The sequence below is a fragment of the Colletotrichum truncatum genome (genome assembly GCF_014235925.2).
Source record: "Colletotrichum truncatum strain CMES1059 chromosome Unknown Contig_0001, whole genome shotgun sequence".
Taxonomy (NCBI): domain Eukaryota; kingdom Fungi; phylum Ascomycota; class Sordariomycetes; order Glomerellales; family Glomerellaceae; genus Colletotrichum; species Colletotrichum truncatum.
In genome coordinates, this window is record NW_027222398.1 from 8,227,346 (window position 1) to 8,246,628 (window position 19,283).

Consider the following 19,283-nt stretch of genomic DNA (forward strand, 5'->3'; position numbering starts at 1 on the left):
AGCCAACGGGCAAGGGGCCAATGTTACGAGTGCTGGGACAGGCTTGCAATATATAGCGTTGGCTGGCCTGGGAACGTCCTGGTTGGCTTTTTGGATCGAGGGAGGCGAGACAGGAATTGCTGTGCAGGTGGTCCAGAATGGTGTGGGCAAGAATTTGTTTTGCTAATTCTTCTCAAAGGGAGGGAGAGTCTGCTCTGGTGGGAGACTGATGATGTAACCGGAAAAAGCAAAAGGTTAAAAAAAAAGCAAAGGTAAAACACGTAGCGTATAACAGAGCAGAGCAGAGTAGAGCAAGAAGCAGAGCTGTTATCAGGGCAGCCGTGACTGAGGGGTATGGAAGAAAGCATCAGACGGTGAAGGAACGAGCAAGCTCTGGGGAAGCAAGCAACTTAATATGAAGGGAGCGCGGACGTGATGATGAGAGGACCAAGAGACGTCAAAGCCCAGGGCCACCCCAGACACAGACCAGACCCAGCTGGGTTGGACAGGCCACCGGGACCATACCATTGCCTAGGTCGCGGAAGCAAATTGGATCTAAGATTGGAACGGCGGTGACCATGACATGGCCAGCGCAAAAAAGCAACAAGACGATCCTCACACTTGTCCACCGGGGAGAGACTCAGGGAGATGCGGCGGCGAAAGTCCCACGTCGTGGGTAGGGGATCCAACTGCCCGGCATGACGGTCGTGGGGCCCAAAAGCCCTGTACCTGATCCAGGGGTACCCCCCAAGCAACATTCGGTGGACTCCCTCTCCATAGAAGGGCATTCGAAGGGGGGCCCTTGTTCATGGCGGTCCCAAGCCTTGAGCTTTGCCTTATGGCTATGGGTACGTATTCCGGCGGGTCAGTACCTGAGAGATGGGTACCCAGGTGAGATTTTATGGGAGATGGTTGTTAGCAGGGGAGGTGAGTGCCCGCGTGTGTGGTGTGTATGTACCTGCTCCTCTCTGGGGGTGCTGAGTACGTACTCGCCAGACCGACATGGACCAAGTAGGGAAAGTAGGCAAGGGGTGGTAGACTCGGGGAAGAATGGCGCCAGACCGGAAGGCAGGGATCTGTGTAGGAAAGGAAAGAAAAAAAAAAAAAAAGGTTTCACAAGAGGCAACGAGGCTAGTCAAACCCTGATGGGGACTGGCCTGGGTTGGGAGAGGGAGACATTCCTGGGATCAGCTCTCGGATTGGGTGGTGTATGTGCGTGAGGTTGTGGTGGGTAGTTGCAGGCGGGACAGAAAGAAAAGAAAAATAGAGAGAAAAAAAACACTAACAGTTGGGAACGATACAACAATGTGTGTGTGCTATGCTGCAGCCTGGAGCAGCACAATTGTTGTCGTTGCCGATGGCCACTGCGTAGCAGCTACATGCCCATCAGGTACAGAAATGCAAACGAAACTGCAACTGCAACGCACAAGTCAGGTGCATACGCAGCCGCAGCGCAATGGTTCCCTCTATCCCTTGCTCCTCCTGTCCTTTTTACTCTCTGTCTCGTCTTTCGCATCCTGTTGAATTCTGAACAGGTCTCTCACCAACCAGGAAAGTCAGTTGCTGTGGGCTCTTGCTACCACTGGGTAGTAAATGTCTTGGCAGTTCCTCCAGAGGCCCTGACTTCAGGCGGTTTCCCTTCTGGTCAGTAGGCCTCTGGTTATGGATACAGGGCAGCTACAGCGCAAACGAGAAAAGGTCGAGCCGGGGCTCGCCTTACAGGGGAAACGAGATGCAAAGTGTCCGTGACTCCGCGATGTGAGGTGAGGTGAGGTGCGCCGTACACTGGTAGGTAAGGTCAGCCGGGTACTGCCCAAGGTCTACACCCCCCCGGCATTTAGGTCGCATGGCTTTACCACAGCAGGGGCACAACATTGGATTGCTGGATGAGCGACAAACCACCGGCCGAAGGGCTCCTCAAACGCTAGCCTACTGTCAAGGGACATGGGCAAGATATCCAGGCTGTCCCTGTGGCTCAGTAATAGACCGCCTCCTTAGCAGAAGTGAGCTAGGCCTGATCCCCGCGCTGCCTGATCTTTTGCGGTGAGCAACTAGTACAGGACGTTAGGTTCATCATCTTTCATTGGGAGACAGACGGCGCCCACAAAAGGCTGACCTCGAGCTTCCTTGGTACCACAGCCACCGAGTCCCTGTACCTTCTGTTGGGCAACAAGGTGGAACGCGGATGCGCTTCCTGTGGCACGCGGAGCTTATCACGCCCCAAAGACTGTGCATCAGAGCGCCGAGGATCTGAGCGACAAAGCTTGCTGATTGAGCCATCTCGTCTCCCGTCTCTCCCGTCTTCGTGAGGCGGTGAAAAAGGGGATCGCTAGGGCTTCGGAGCGTTCCCCCGGCCGGATATCGACAGCTGCTGTGCCACCGTGGACAGGCAAGAATCAGAACAAGAAAGCTGCTGCCGATGTCGTCGTCGCTGCTCATTATTGATTTGGGGTGACCGTTTATCAACAATTTTTCTGGAAACTTCAATTCCGTTGGGCTTGCGACCCCAGTAGCCAACATCTTGTGCATGGGGCCAAGTACCGCACCATGTGCAACCAGTGAATGTTTGTTTTGGGGGCTGATGCTGAATGCAAGAAAGAGAGTATCCGGAGTCACACAGTTCTCTCAGCCTGCCGCGGCCGTATGCCATGTGTGGAGATGCACATCTCAAACGTCGCACAGCTCTATCGGCCGAGACGTGTTTCCACCTACAAATACCAATCACATATGTCCAGTCTTGGTATGTGCTGTGACGTCTGATAAATGGACTCGGGTTGCAACTTGTACTGGCGCCGCACGGCAAAGGGGCCTGTTGGTTACATGCACCCTGGCCACGACGGCTTCCGGTTGGAATGCTAATGGCAGACTGAGGTGTGCGCAACCAACTGCCCAACGGCGCCTAGGGACGCACGGCGAACGGGTACCCGAAGAAACCGACTTGCTGAACTTGCTTGGGGGAGTGCAAGCCTAAACTCCAATTCCCATACACCCATACCATACACCCGCCTACTACTACATCCCCTCCATTAAAGACTCATATCGTGACATGTCCACATCTTACTTGCCGTGCACCCAGTCACTTGACGCTGCATCTTACTCCGCCGCGGGATGGGGACAGTTGAGCTGGCAAGCAGGTTGCCTGTTTGCTTGCGGACTTGTTCGCTGATGTTCATTTTGCCTTACGTTGTCCTGGTTTCCCTCACCGTCGGCGTCTTCGCAGCCCTTGAGATAGCCAACCAAATAAACACGTCGGCACCTTGGACAGACGTGGGACGCTGTCATGTTGCTTGTCACTCGCTGATTGACGTTGTCCCAGCGTAGTCATGACGGTCCCACGCAGCATGGGGCCGCACGAAATAACCCTGGTGTCACGTTGATTAATGGCAACAAAGTGGGAATTGGGGATGAACCAACGGACTGGGCCAACATGGACTGGGTCAGCTGCAACGTTGGCCCTTCTCCAGAGGCATCCGGCTTGTCGGTGAAGCTGTAAACACGAGCCAAGCAAATGAAGTGGCCGGGGTTATTTATGAATTGAAAAGTCTTCTTGACAAGGCACAAGGCCATGACCCTGGCCATCCGACAGTCATCTCTCTAAAGCTGTACCCAGGCCTCAGTAGTTCCCCATTCCTCTGCACCCACAAATGGGCAATTGGACATTGCGGACGGCGGACACGGTTCGCCTGGCCTGGGACTGAAGAACTGAGAGCCCAATGGCTTGATTGTTATTTCATATTGCTCCGTATAGATACGTAGTAATATTGCTAAGGGCTTTTGCCTGTTCGGCATTGCACAGAAGCGCTCGGACTCATTCGTCATGTTTGATTGATTGGAAACTCAAGTGGGAAGTCGCGGAAGCCGGAACGGTAAGTGATAGTCAGGAGTTTGCTGGTTGCTAAATTGCCACTTTCATATGAACGTCCATCTGACAAGGTCAAGGGGTTGAAGCCAGAACAAACTTTGAAAGGGGAAGCGAAAAAGTGAAAACGTTGGTTGGTGTAGATGTGGGTTTGGGCTTGGACTTGGGTGTGGCGGGTTTCGAACGGCGTGACAGCGTGCCTTGCCCTCGTCGCTCGCCCTTCTCCTCCCCGCTGGCACCACCGAGTGTGTTCCAACGTTGAGTCTTACCCCAGCCCAAGGATATGAGCGATATGGGTCCCTGTCCAAAACCATGTGGCATGGCTGATATCATTCCCCCGAGCTGCATTACCATTCCTTAAAACTTTTGCTTTGTCAGGGGATAGCTGTGTCAGAGGTCTTTAGCATCTTGCGACGAGGGCAGCTTGGTTGGGGATGCAGTCCCGTGAACGCCATGTGGACCACCAGCTCGATTAAACCAGCCACACGCAGGTTTACATCATTCGGCCAACTCAGGCAAATGCTTTGATTAGTTTCTTGCATATGTTCTCCTATTCCACAAAAGCGACAGATTTGCTTTGCCGGCGGGATCACGGAGGGCTGTTGGGACATCGTCAACTGCTGGTTATTTTCTTCGTGGAATTCTGTGGGCCTGATTTCACTTCACTTTCCTCCCAACCGGGGATGACTTCCGCGCTTTCGTAGTTAGTAAATTCGGTGCCACTCTGGCGCTCCATAGTCATAGCTTTGGCTTTGGACTCGTCGACAGCATAATTTGCGAGCCTTGTCCACGGAAGAAGAAAGGCAAAGGAAAAAGAGCACTGACCAAGTCGGCCCGCAAAACGAAATGGCGGTGATTCCCTCCTAAGTTAATCACAATCAGGGAAATTGGCTCTCGTTTCTACGCTAGATCAGGGGTTCCCGGTCTCGCATCCCAGTACAATGTCCAAGCACCCCCATACAACCGTCTCTTTGGGCCCTGATCGGGCGAGTGCCGGAACTGGTGCCGAAACGTGAGGTAGCTGGTTCCTGTGCCCCTCCAGCGTCGAAGTATCTTCACTGTATATGCTCAACGGAATCTGCCGGTCCCAATTCCACAGCGCACAGCTTGTCTGTCCTGCACCGATAATCGTCATTATCAGTCGTGGGGTGCAACAACATGACCGCAAGATGATGCCTTTTTTTTTTTTTTTTTTTTTTTGCGGTCAGCATCGACCAAGATCTATTATCGACAGAGTCGGGCTCGGTAACGCATGTCAGCGCTCTCGAATGCGCCACATCCAGAAGCTCAACCCTAATTGGTTCATGATGTCTGAAGAAGCACGTTTGATGGCTCGGTGCTTTTGTCTCGCAGCTGGAAGGCAGTCATAGAATAATTGGAAGATGGCTCTATGCTGTCTGTTAATCCGGGGAACAGCAAACAGCTAGTCGACAGCAGGGGTTGACTCATGTACGTCGGTATGTCATGCAGGCAACTTCTGTTTGATTTCAGAAGATCAAACCAAGGAAGATGTGGGCAGCTTTCAATCACCTAGTTGACAGTTAATTCAGTGTCATCTCTGGAGCTGTAAATCAGATACCAGCTCTCAATGTCGTAAACACAGGTCAGTCGTCATGACCAGGGTAGTTTCCTTCAAGTTGGGATCTCATTTTAATTATTTTATGACGAGAGGAGAATCTTAACATTACGTAGCAAGACTCGTAAGGACATCTTGATTTTCAACATCATACGATATCATGATTTCTTTCCCTGCCCGGTAACCTCAGCCGCGTGGATTTGTCGCGATGCAATTTTGTATCACTTAGGATTGTAGCTCGACAGCCTAGCCTAAGCTGCCGAGGTGGTTGCTGTAAACTGGTCTAAGCGGCGTACAGTACTGATACAAGAAGATACACTCCTGTCTTCGGAAGGTAATGTTCTCTCGACCCGGATGGCCGGATCTCAGGGGCAGAGGAAAGTCTCCTAGCCCTTCGCCACGCGGCGCTTGGCGACCCATCGAAGGGGAGCAGCCGAATGGCTGGGGATGAGTATCCCTTGACCGAGCCTAGCTACATCTGCGCCTAGTGAGGACCCAGAAAAGGGGTGGTTCACTTCCGATGGGACGGCCAGTTTGGAATTGTATAACCACATGACCTGTCAACGTCAGGAACGGGGCTCGCTAGCAGAAGCTAGGCCAGGATACGTCCCTGCTTGGAAGGCTGATCGATGAACCTTGACTCCTCGTCGTCAGTTTCAGAAGCATCTTCGGTGTTCCCGGGGAGGGGCTCTTGTGGCTACCAGTTGGATCACCATCCTGATGCTTCGAATGCTTCTGTGGATTCCCTTGAGCTTCTCTGCCACTTCCCAAATGAGAATGGGTGTTCCAGTAGCCCCCACTCATCTCAGGGATTGTATGGCTTTCTCCATGCGATACGGTGAAGAGAAAACGAGGTATTCGTCTACGTGTATGTTTTCAATACGAACAGCGAGGTTGCAAACCGGTTGGCTACCGATTGTCTAGAATATTTGCTTCTCCCGGGATCTCAAGTAGGAGCATAGCTAGCTCGTAGCAGGCTGTCGAATAGATGATTCGCAACATCGGCGAAGATGGAGGCAAAATAAAGTAACCCTGAGCCAGCCCGTCAGGTCATACAGCAAACATGTTATTGCTTGAGAGGGATAGACCCCAGTATACGCGAGTGTTCAATGACGAAGCGACGACGACTACAATACCAAATGATGGCAACCTGGCAGTTTGGAAGTTTTCCCTCGGGCGACACATCATCTTTACTCATCCTGAAATCTGGGTTGCTGGGTACAGGAACACCTGGTATCCCAGACCAAAGTGGGGGTTAAGAACAGGGGGTGCTACCAACGGCCGGGTCGGACGCGCAGAGCAATTTCAGGGTCAAACAAACCCATGATTTGCAGCAAATTTTCATCCCGGGGGGAACGGCGGCGCGTTACCGGACGAATCGAAGGTTTGCATTTCCAGATGGTGATCAACTTGAACGGCTTGTAAGACGAGGACTTGGGGCAAGACGAGGCGACAGTAGCACGAGGGTCGAGCGGAGCTTCCAAACTTTTCCCTCGCGTGAGATATGCCATGGTTTGGTGTCCCGTCCCTCCCGTCCCAAGTGGTTGGAAATTGCGGGCTGCAGGCTGCCCATGTTCATGGTCGTAATGTGCCGCGAGGCGGGCTGCGTTGGGGCGGATGGCCGCTGCAAGTGTGTATGTAGTACATTTTTGCGTCTAGTATTTGGTCTGCTTCCAGTGTGAATATCGTTGCTGATGGGCTTTTACGTAGTCGTGCACTCGTGCTTATGGTTCAATCACCATGTCTCAGTTCTGTCAGGCTGAGTGTCTCTCTACCATGTCAAAATAATGTCGATCTGGAGGGTCTGTCTCAGTTGTGCCGATTGGCGATCGAATTTTAGTGTCAGGGAAAGGGCCCCGGGTGTGTGTGTGGATGAGTCCAATCGGTCAAGCTTTGCATTTCTCTTGGTGCCATGATTGTTGACTTCCCAGTTCCCTTGCCCAGGTCTAGATGCTGGCTTCAGGTGATGGTTGGTTGCGGTAAGCAGAAGGATGAACGAAATAAGGAAATATTACTCAAGTGCGACATTGGCGGTCGCTGTGGTGTGCGAGGAATGACCGGGGATTGACGAGACCTCATGGTTTCTTTTTTTTCGTCATCCTCACAGTCGGTCATGGTTTCTTTTTCCATCTTCCTCATGCGCTTTTTTTCTTCTCGGTCAGTTGGTCCTGCGCCCCAATCCGGGCTGTCATGTCGATCCTTAGATGCGTCTGCGTTGCTTTAGATGCGATCGGTGAGAAAACTGGACGCTTTAGGGGAGGGGGCAGGAAGAGACGGTGAAGACTGGTTACGGACGTAAGGAAACAGGAGATCCGGCCTCGGTCTGCCTGTACCTTCCAGTTTGGATTGTTTTCTTTTTCTTAGGGTATGAATGAAGACATGCCGACACGAAGGCGACGGCCCACTACCCACCGCGATTTCCTCGAGAGACGATGTGCGCCTCCCGCAAGTCAGCACAAGGCAACGGGGTGTAGCACGGCAGATGCCTCATCATTCATCCCTTGGGCAAGCGCGAACAGCAATCACCTCACCGGTATTGAATCAAGGGGAAGCAACAGTTGGGTTTCCGACGCCAGATTCCTTCATAGTTCCCCTCGTACAAGCCTACTAGCTATCCGCTACGCATTACGTGAGGTTTTCTGGTACCTACCTATTAGCTAATAAGACAGGTCAGCCACTATCTGGATATTCCTGCTTCCGTATGTCCGTCTCCCAGATACAATAGTATAAAAAATAACCACAAGTTCCTTGGTAGGCGATCCCGCTGCCGTGGACCTACCTACCTCTGGCCGTCATCGGGTAGTTGTCGCGGCTTCCCTACCTAGGGCATGCGGCTGTGAATACCTTCAGGCGCTTACCCTGTGGGTTTTTGATGTCATCGGAAGTCGGCCTTCCAGCACTACAGCCTTCCGCCTCCAACGGCCCATCTTGTCTTGACACCTGATCATTACACGGAATTTTCCTTTGCTTTATCTACACAGCGGTAATATCCAAGGCCACTGTTTTGATATCGCTCGGCTGTTCATATTTCCGCACCTTATTTGGGTCTCAAGGACAAATATCCTGTCAAGCCTCGACAACCTTGATCAACCCGGCTCAGCAATTGCAAGCAAGCACACAGTGCCCGCGACGTGCTGGGTCTTTTACCTAGTTAGGCAATCCACGATCCGCAATACCATCATATCATGAATTAACACCTCACACGGTAGAGTATCATCTGATCAGTGTTCCTATTGTGGCTGCTGCAGTACCAACCTCCAGGCGCATACCGCCTATCGCCCGCCGCCTATTTGACCCGTCACTGTCCTGCAATCATGCAGGGACTCAAATCATTCGGCCCCGTGATGCTTGGCCTAATGACCATCTGCTCCTGGTGCTGCTCGTAGCCTTCGCCGCCTTTGGGTTGCGCTGCTGGCTCGCCAATCTCCCCGAGTGACAACTACGCGCGCCCATACTCCATCAGACAATTCGAGGGCAGGGACAGGTGTTATGGCCTAATCCTCGCAGACTAAAGTTGCATTGCATACCACACTTACTCAAGCTATTGAAGCAATTCATCCCTTGATTTGAACTCGGTCAGACTCCTGGGCTGCCCATATTCATGTGTGACGAAACTACATCCCTGCACATAGTCCCAGCAGCCGCCTGCAACAACTGCCAGACTCAACACCAAGTCACTTTACAACATGTTATTCGGATTATCGTCGACTATTTGCTGGCAACTGGTCACGCTACATGCCATGGCAAGCGCCAAGGTCATTGCCATTCACCGGTATGCATTATGCCCATGAACGCCTAGCCGTCTGTAGGAGAACAGTACATGGAGACCGGCAAGACCCCTTGCAGTTTTAGCCGCTGTTCGCGACATGTGACATACATCGAAGATCCATGAGACCGACTTTCCGATTGGCATCACTTCCGGTCTCTTATCGTTTGACCCGGGCTACGTCGCTCCATTGATCAACTGTGGACCTCGACAGACAGTTACGTTGCTTTTGGCAGATGCACATTTATATGTTTTCTCTGTGACCGGTATGCACCAGCCCGGGGCTAAGCTCGTCACATGTCCATGTTTGCAGCCCGTAGTGAGCTGTGCTGCACTTGTTGGTCATCACAACGGCTCGCTTTTGCTTTATACTTCAGCGACGCCCTTTTCTACCTCGAACCGCGATATCAGATGATTACACCTTGGAGGCAGCGCGTTGTCACAGGCACAGCTCGAGTCGAAGCCTCTCGCAGAGGTTTGTGGTGCATATAATTGGTTCCTCGCAAGCTTCACCTCGCTAGAAACCGACCTGGAGAGCAGCACCCACTCCCGGGCGACAGAAGACCAAAGGGGAATGAATGGACACTACCTAGTCAAGTCTTGCAGTCACACGACAGCTAAACTGCTTCATTTGATTAATGCCAGGATTGAACCACCCGCTGCTCAATTTCCTTCGTACCGTCCACAAAAAAAGTCGCGGTCCAAGAAGCTGTAAAAAAGCAAGCTATTGCTGATGTGGTAGTGGACAGGACAGTTTGCCGCAGAATGCGGCAAGGGGTTGAACATTCGCTTTCTTGGCTTGTGGCCAATCGCGCAAGTCCGCGTTTTTCTCACAGAAGGTTCTCCGCGTTCCCAACAACCTAACCCATGAAGCAGAGGTATCCTGATGGCGGAAGGCCGGAGTAAAGTCCCGCCCTCCATATACCCCAGTAGAACCTTAGGAATCCAAGCAAGGATCAACAGATCCACGTCCGATAACTCATTCTGAGTATCCCCGATGGCACAATTGGCTAGCGCGTCAGACTGTTAATCTGGAGGTTGGTGGTTCGAGCCCACCTCGGGGAGATTAAGCGGTTAGATTCCGCGATACGGATTGCAATTTTTTCTTTTGATCGTGCTCCCGATCTTCTAGTCAGAGTTTCTTTTTTTTTTTTTTTTTACTTTTATCTTCCTTATGCTTCTTTTTATATATATATTTCTTTTTTGAATAGCAATTGCCGCATAGGACGTTTTACTCATCCTTACATAAAACATGTTTATTCTGTTCAGTTCTACTCTGATCTTTGTCCCGGTGTGGTATTCATGGTGATGATTATCTGCTGCTGGAGTTCCAGAGTAGCCAAATGTCTCCTCAAAAATGGCCAACTAACAACGGACAGGGAGGCTAAGCACTAGCTAGCTCGGTCTTTTACTAAGGTGGTTTGAGGCAAGATTGTAGGCAATATCAATTGAGGTTCTTCGTCGGTTGAATGCGTGCGCCCTAAGAGAAGGTTGGTTGGGAGGCCAGGTGTCATGGCCTTGTTCGCTCTGGACATGAGCTTGTAGGTGTCTCACAGCAGATAATCGTGCCAAAAAAACCACAATTCCGTTGAGTTTATTCCGAAATGAACCTTAACCATGAACTAAAGTCACTTTGGTGGCCCGGCCTAGAGTCTCCCCATGTCCACTGAAGTTGACATATGACAACTCTGGCATGGGCCGGCTAGGGACAGTAGTTCGTGCAAATGAAGGCTGATAGGAGCCTCCGGGGGTTCTCACGAGCTACAATACCTTCGCTGTCGTTCGACAGCTATTGGAGGCGCTGTTTTGTTGCTATAAAGATGGCTGATAGTGGTTCACAGCTAGTCAGTGACTAGAGCTCGAAAGAGTATTCAACTGAGGAACCCTGCAGGCTGTACCGTTGAGTAACCTTCACCTTCGGTCAATGCCGCCTCACCGAGTTGACATGCTGCTAGAGGACGTGTTCCTCGTCCCTGTAAAGGGGCAGTTCTCCACCACAATATCGCTAGGAGCCTTAAAGCTTGACTCCCCTATACGGTCTCTCAATATCCCATATGACGTTCCCCATAATCCAGATTATGACAGGTCACCCAATGGTTTAGTAGATCTCACACCGCCTGCAATAGATTCTGTTGTTCCCTGGACGGCGTGAACCGAGAAACGGGGGTGGCATGCATTACTCTGAGAAAGGAAGACAGACAAGTATCACGACCCGGCTATTGGTCAGCCACGAGCTTGCGGGCCTTGGAATGCGTTTGCAAGGCTTGGGGATTGGTAACGCCTTGCTGGATCGGGGGATCTCTTCAATGCAGCATTTCTCCAGGGTTATCCGGCTCGTTCATGTTACACAGCCATGGATGGTGTTCCTTGACGTTGCAGTAATCCTGTTAAGTATGCAGTGTTGTGGTGGTCTAAGGTCCAAAGACCTTGTTTTATTTACGTTGGCTTTCCTTCTCATCATTGCTTGTCATTCTCGACCTACATTTGCATCGAAAGAGTTGCAAACCTTGCGTTGACTGTTCATCAAGCGACAGGGGACCCCTGGACGCCTGGGCCTAGTTATCTAAGAGTAACAGCTTGTGTAAAGTTACGATTATGACCAGTCTGATACAGGGACTCATGTAGTCTCCAAGCTGCTCACAGCCCGCTCGTTGTATGCTTACACCGCTGCTTCAGATTGGGGCAATGCCTCAGCCATCCGAGTTGTCCGGGAGCGAAGGCTGACGGCAATCTTGAGCATCCCAGCAACGAGAAATACCCCGTTCTGACGCATCCTACCGTAAATAGCAGTGGACCTCAAGATAGTGCTGGTCAAATCCAGCCTAGGCTCTAAGCGAGCCGTACCAAGGAATCATCAATATCGAATGTGGTTGATTCTGACTCCTTTCGGTTTCAGGGGCTTCGCAGTACTGATTGTATCCCATTCTATTGCAGAATCGGTCAAGGCTACGCACGTTCGGCTACAGCTTGTTGCCTGATCCATTAAGGACATCATATCAGATCGACCACGTCAGATCATGACTGACGTGTAAACAAGGCTATCGGTCGATGCTGAGAGGATTCCCGCCTTACAATTCAAAGACGCAATGTGATATCACCCGAGGTTGTAAGCCTCCATGCTTGCCTGGGTTGACACTAAGGTCCTGGTTATCATAGAGGCGGAGCTGGTGTCAAGGCCTCAATCGGCAATCCTCGGCAAGCCTGGCCAAACGAAAACAAACAAGCAGTGGTGTCAATAAGCAAACCGGATATATTGCATGGGTCAGTTGATCACTCCCGCTGAGCACGAGGCTTGTAGCTGTGGTGAGCATTGGTCGGGCAGCAACGAGGGTATAGCAACACTTGAAGAGCAGCATCAGCGTCTGGTTGGTGGTCTGTTGTGCAAGGCGGGATAGCTTGAGGAGTGGGTGGCACTTGTGACAGAAGGGGACAATTCCCATCTGGGAGGTTACTGTGGATGCATTGGAACGGGAGTGGCAGAGAAATGATGAACCGGCTGGTGGTAACCACGTAGACGAGGCGCGGTCCGATGACCCTGGATCCGATCGATATCTGAGAAAAACGAGGCGTCCTGCGTGTGAGGATAATCCTGCCATGTCATAGAGGAGGCCTGTAACAGACCGTACTGCGCATGAATGCCTGCGAGGTGCGAGCCTCCAAATAGCTAGCTGCAGGTTGGATAGCTTGACGGACCTACTACGACAGGTCTTGGTACTGAAAAGGGCAGGGTGCTGCAGGCTTTCTTGACCGAGGCTCTCGCTGAGTGGCTGAGACGTCCACTCGGTGAAGCAGAGGCATAATTGGAGTGGTACATTGAAATGAAGTCCTCAGTACATCTTGTACGACGCCGGATTAAAGGCGGCGCAGGCAAGACTTGCATTAAAGTAAGCACGACAAGGACACGAGGCGACGATGGATCTATGGGGCCAAGATGGTAGGGATTGAAGTATGGATGGACGCGCGGAGAAAACAAGACTACATCTGCTCTGCCCGGCCGGGCAACCTCGGGTTGCGGAGCATGATGTCTCGCCGCCGTCCCAATACAGAGAGGCGGAGGGTGAGGACGGCGGCCGATCAAGTGGCTTCAGGAGCTAACCAACACCACCCTCCTCCCTGTATGCTGCGTGTATAAATCCTTAGAAAGCTATCAGGTGTCAGGTTTACCTGTACGTGCCCCCCTAAACATCGTAAGAAAGCCCGAAGACGTTGTTTCTCGGAAGTTTCTACTAGAAAGTGTGACGCACATTGGCCCTGGGAGTAGCCGTCTCCACTACCGCCCGTACAGTGCCAAGTATAAAGACCGATACTGTATCTCGGTCGCGACTCCATCCCCGAATGAGTCGAACATTTGAAGTACTGCTTGAGCGGCGGGGATACACAGGATGGTTTAAGGCACAAAAAACTCTAGCTATTTTATAATAATTCATAGAAGTAGTGAGAGGTATGGTGTCATTTTCTGATTTTAAAGATTCTTAACACAGACTTCTTCTGGTCGAAGAGAGAAAGAGATGAAGAAAGTTGGCAAGGCAAGGTCCCCAAGCTGAATCAAGCCATCCATCCCGCATTTTCTACTATACCGTCAGTCTTCGGGGTTTCGTCACGCTCTCTCTACTTTTTTTTTTTTTTTTGTCCCTTTCTTTCTTCTTCCAATCCCAACCATCCCTGGCCACACTACTCCACGGTATCGCAACGCCGAGATCCGCTCCGTCCAACCTACCTACCTTGCTCCATTTCACTACACCTCAATTGTGGAGGAGACAACAACTGCCCCGAACCTGTTTTCTCTTATCCTACCACTGCCTGGGTTTCACAAGCTGCCCACGCACACAAGATTGCTTTGACGCACCACCAGGCACCAGCCACAAACGACGCACACGAACACAAGCTACGTATCGCACGCATCCTGGCATAGCATCGCGTCGCATCGCATCGCATCGCCGCGCATCGCAGGACACTAGATTACACTATACCGGTCGGAAATATGGCAGGCAAGAAAGGAGCTGGCGAGAACAGCAAGAAGGTCGCGGGTAATGCCCGCAAGGCCGAGGCTGCCGCACAAAAAGCTGCTGCCGAAGGCGCGAAGAAAGCGGCTGCCGAGGACGCCGAATGGTCCAAGGGCTCCAAGAGCAACGCGAAGAAGTGAGTGAACGAGGAAACGAGTGAGGGAGAAGAGAAGATATGCAGGCGCAAACACAGCCCTCCACAGTCGCAACCACATGGCAACAGACACATGCTGGCACCACCACCACCCTTCATAGTCACATATCATCCGCGTCTCGTCGAAACACACCGAAGCCTATGCTGTCCTGCAAAGACCAAAATAAGAAATATATGACATAGGGTATTGGCTGACACGTTGTTCGATCCCAGGGAGGCGGAAGCCGCCAAAAAAGCCGAAGCGGCCCGGAAGAAGGCTGAGCGTGACGCCATGCTCAAGGAGGAGGAAGCCAGCAATCCGGGACGAGCCGCGCCCAAGAACTCCAAGACAGCCGTCAAGAAGACCCGTGGGCTCGACTTGTCGCAGCTTGACGGCAATGGGGGTTCCTCGTCCGCGCTCAACGCCTCTGGTATCGACAACGCCCTAGACGCCCTCTCGCTGACGGGTTCCTCCGACGCAAAGGTCGACAGGCATCCCGAAAGACGATTCAAGGCCGCGTATGCGGCCTTTGAGGAACGTCGTCTCAAGGAGATGGATGACGATGGCTCAGGCCAAGGTCTGCGCTTGCAGCAGAGGAAGGACAAGATTAGGAAGGAGTTCGAGAAAAGCCCCGAGAATCCCTTCAACCAAGTCACCGCCAACTACGACGCCACAAGGGAGGACTTGGCTCAGCTGAAGGCGAGCGAGAAGAAGAAAATTGAGGCTAGACTTGGTTCCAAGTAGACCGACTTCTTCTATCTGCTCGATTATTTCACGCTGGAGTACATATATAGATATATATCAAAGACGCTGAGGCCTGGGCGTGAATAGCACTAGCCACCTGCCTACGTGGAAAATGACATGATTTCGACTATGTGCATGATCATGAGACCAATTCCGCCCCTCCTTTTTGTGACTGCGAATAGCATTTCTCACAAGTTACACAGAGAGGGCATGTGATACTTCCAACGCATAACCGCCACGTATGGATTCGAGTCTCGGACATCTCGTTTCGATCTTACCCTTCTATCTCCGAGTATCACTTGCCTTGATCAATATTCACTGTGCCACAACAGACACTGCACCGAGATCGCTGCAGTTTTGGCGGGGTAGCTCACCCTTACGTAGGGGGCGGGGTCTGCCCAGACATGCGATAAGATAACGCCTGGAAGCTTCTTATCACGATAAGAGATTGTTCCGGCAGTATGCTTGACCGCCTTTGCTCACCGCCCCCAGTTATGCATGAACAAGTCCCTAAACAACCGTCTCATGTCCTAGCCAACATCATAACTGGTATATCACATCTCATCAAGGAAAAAGAGGAAATTTTACGAATGCCTCAAAGTATCTCAAGATGGCTAGTCTAAGAATGGGCAGCATGCCGTCCTTGAGGCGGCAGCATCTCCTGGCTGAATTGTGAGGTTTTTCTAAGTCTCCTTCAACTCACCCCCGCTGGATCTGGGGGACCACACACGTCTAATTGCTAACCCCCGCTTGTAGCGCCGGCCTTAAACAGGCCTGCCCCGAAGGCGTTTTTGTAAGCTTAACACCAGGAGATCCAATGCTGTGGTCGGGCGTTATGTTCGTGAGGCACGGTACTGAAATGGTCACCGCCATGACGAGAGAGTCAGGCAAGCGGACGAGCAGAGACTGAGACTGTCATACAGGACCCTATGCCACGGCTATCCTCAGATTTCAAATTTCGTTTCCCGACACCTACCCGCGGTTGCCGCCCCTCGTGACCTTTTCAACAGACATGTTTCACCCACTGATAACACCATTAACCACGTACATGTATACCACCGATATCCAGGACAGCGGCACCGTCAGCGCCACGGATGCCGAGCGGCTGCCGCCTGGAGGCTTTAGTTTGCGACACGGGTTCCCGGCGTGGTTCGGACGAGGGAGCCGGAGCGTAGCGGGGAGCCGACAGGTTAGTGGGCAGCAACAACCCCCCGCGACACCAGCAAGGGGAGGCGCGCCAAGCAGCGCGGCGACGACGCCGAGTACCAAGGCCACACCGCTCGGTGGACGGCCAGGATACCTCGACACCTCGAGACGGGAGGTCTCGACATATGAGGTTTTAAGGTACATTCGGAGCACGTTCGACGACGAGACTGTGTTGGATTCAGTGCCGCTCGAGGCTGCGGGCAACCCAGGCGCGTGGCATGCGTGGCGGACGCGTCAGCGTCAGGCAGGAAAGGCGCTTCCTGGTGATCCTATACCTGAGCCGCAAGAATCGCAAGGGGCGGAAGGCGAAACAGGGGAGGATGCGGGCGAGGAGAAGGCGGAACAGGATACACCCGAGGTAACGAGTCCTCCCGCCTCAAGTGCCATTCCTAGGAAACCCGTGGCGGGTGCTGTCCCAACTCCGAGGCGTCCTGGGGAGTGGAATTGGGAAGGTGTATGGGAGGATAGAGTAGAGAAGGGTATCGCAGCATCACTCTCCGAAGCAGTATTATACGGGGCAGCAGGCGGCGGCGATGACTTGGTAAGTTCTCTCCGGCAGAAGCATGACAGCGGGGGTAGCTGCTGACTGAAGACAGATAAATTTTCTCGCAATGGATGACAGTGAGGTGGAAGCTGTCCAGGACAATCTGCTACGGACGTTGGGAAGCGGTGCAGCAACTCCTGAAAAACGCAACAGCATGCAGGGCGTGCCTGCGACTGAGTGATAACATTTCTCTGGCAGCGACTTCCCTACTTCCATGACATACCTAGATGACTTGTCTACCTTTGTCGTTGCTCAGATGCAACCGCTGGTGGCTTTTCCCCACATTCATATCGCTCATAGCATTGAGTCCCTCAATAATAATCATCTTCCAACGCCAAGCCACTGTGCGTCAATATTTATCCCGACTATGAGCCTATCACCAGTCGCTTTTGTTATACTGCTTGTCATCGCAACCGTGTCACTCCCATTGATTCTTTACATCTTACTCTGGCGGTTCGTCTGCCGGAATTTTAGGGACGCAGCTGGTCTCCGCCATCCTAGACGTCCAAGGCGTTAGCACGGCCTGAGGCGTGCCAGCTCCCAGAATACTCCTGATATCAGTAACCGCTTCCAGGCTCATGTGGACTCTTGGCCAGACCTCGAGAGCATTCACATCCGAAGAAGCACGCCTAGACTCGTGACGCAGCTGCCATCCGGCATAAAGCTGGCTGATATTCCAGACAGGATTCGGTCTCCGTCAGCTACGTGGCACCCCCCAAGAGAGAGCCGCCTAACATGGAGTTTCTCACCGAGAAAGGACCAGAGAGCGGGGCGGCACGGCCTCAGCCACTCCGAGTACTCAAGAGACTCAGGCGTTGGCCTGGAGAGATTGTAGTACGGGGGGACAGTTCGTCACGTCTGAGCAGCGGTACAGACGAAAGCCTAGTCAGCATGCCAGAGCTGCCTGAGCAACCTCTTGTGGTCAGGAAGAAGAGGAGCATCCAAGGAAACAGACAGACTCCTGGATCAATAGGACTGGGATACAATACGGCCTACCGTTCCCCATTTCCATTTTCAGAAAGTGAGCTGCTTTCACCAAACGGTAAAGATCTCGCTGAAGTAATATAGTACTTCACGATTCAGGCATCATCGACAGAGGTCATATGCCTTGGCCATCAGATTATGGAAATGATTTGGTGGCGCAGCATTCAGTGCACCACCCTCCGTTTCCCGACCTTTCACTTACCGGTCCAGTATCCATGCACGATACAGCAGTTCTCGTACCCCGTATCCTCGTCACACCTGAGGTTGAAGCAATAGAGGGTAACAGAGGCTCGATATGGGTCGCCGTCGAAGTCTCGGCAGAGTTATCCCGTCCCTACAACGGGAAATTCAACCCAAGGGTCAATACAATGAGTGGTGGTTTACCTATATCCGGAGATGATGCCTGCCAGGTCGGAGGTGTGCGAATTGTTTGACAACACTTTTCCCGCGCTAACTTCGGCTTAGATCGGTATGGCCGTATGTACGACATCAACGTCCAATTTATTCCATTGGGGAATAACCGCATCCTTAATATTGTTCAAGAAAATAAACCCGCACCTAGGTAGGTTTTGATCCATATCTTTGACGATGCCTAACGAATCTGCAGCATAATATCCCTCGAGGTCAAAGTGCTTATTCTTGTCCACATCCACTTTGAGCCTCAAAGCCCCGCCCCTTTCCCGGCCAACGGTCATCTCCGGCAGAGGTCTGACGAGTTAATTGACGACCTGGAAAATCAACTAGGGGGCTCGATAATAGAATATCTCCGCATCGTGGTCACTTATAAGCACTCCGCGTTCCCCAGATACAACGAACCTGACAAGGTCGACGGTGTCGCCGATGTGGGGACCAAACTGGAGACATCGGCTATAGCCGTAATTCAGCAACTCAATCATAGATCACCTTGGTCCCCGTGTCTAACGCCAACACGAAATCCACTATTTGGCATCATTTACCAGCATTGGCCCTCAGACCCGGATAAATGTAGAGATGCCATACAGCAGATTGTAAGGCAGCAATCAAATTCGCGCAGCCTGGCCCAGCCTACTTTGACGCCCAAACTGTCGGCCGAAGATTCACCCATGACAATGAGAACACCACCTATAGTACCCAGACGTGAAGCAAGTCTGGGCAAATATTTCACAATGCAAGAGTCCGAAACAAGTCGACACAAATGTTCCAAGTTCCGAAGGAATTCGGGTGTGGGCTGGCGGGGGACCGATGTAGGGCAGCCGGAGCGGGTTCCGTCTTCCGCAACGTGCCCAGATGAGTTGGCGGCTGATGTTAGTGACTGGAGGACTGTAGGCATGCTGAGAAGCCCACGCTCGATGGGCGCTAGAGTCCTGAGAAGCTTAGAGTCTCCTGTTTCTGGCGCGAGTACAGATGTACATTCAGTTGGAAGCTCGCTCCGCAGATCAGGCCAAAAGCAACCAAGCCGCTAGGGTTGGCCAAGTTGGTGGTAGACGACATGCTGTTTGTAGGTTTACA

The 19,283-nt window shown here is 52.1% G+C and overlaps 3 protein-coding genes across 3 annotated transcripts; all 3 read left to right on the plus strand.

Annotated features, from left to right (window-relative positions):
• Positions 1–14,161: 14,161 nt before the first annotated feature.
• CTRU02_202271 (uncharacterized protein) lies at positions 14,162–15,061 on the plus strand (the record flags this gene model as incomplete). Its single annotated transcript, XM_036719677.1, has 2 exons — positions 14,162–14,319; positions 14,551–15,061. 2 exons carry the CDS (start codon positions 14,162–14,164, stop codon positions 15,059–15,061), a joined length of 669 nt encoding a protein of 222 aa, XP_036588379.1.
• A 610-nt stretch (positions 15,062–15,671) lies between these two features.
• On the plus strand, positions 15,672–16,992 carry CTRU02_202272 (ubiquitin-conjugating enzyme; the record flags this gene model as incomplete). The annotated part of the gene is made up of 4 exons (XM_036719678.1): positions 15,672–15,733; positions 15,818–15,912; positions 15,985–16,808; positions 16,864–16,992. 4 exons carry the CDS (start codon positions 15,672–15,674, stop codon positions 16,990–16,992), a joined length of 1,110 nt encoding a protein of 369 aa, XP_036588380.1.
• A 554-nt stretch (positions 16,993–17,546) lies between these two features.
• CTRU02_202273 (ubiquitin-conjugating enzyme) lies at positions 17,547–19,237 on the plus strand (the record flags this gene model as incomplete). The annotated part of the gene is made up of 4 exons (XM_036719679.2): positions 17,547–17,832; positions 17,880–18,212; positions 18,261–18,357; positions 18,403–19,237. The coding sequence occupies 4 exons, from the start codon at positions 17,547–17,549 to the stop codon at positions 19,235–19,237; spliced, it is 1,551 nt and encodes a 516-aa protein (XP_036588381.2).
• Positions 19,238–19,283: the final 46 nt, after the last annotated feature.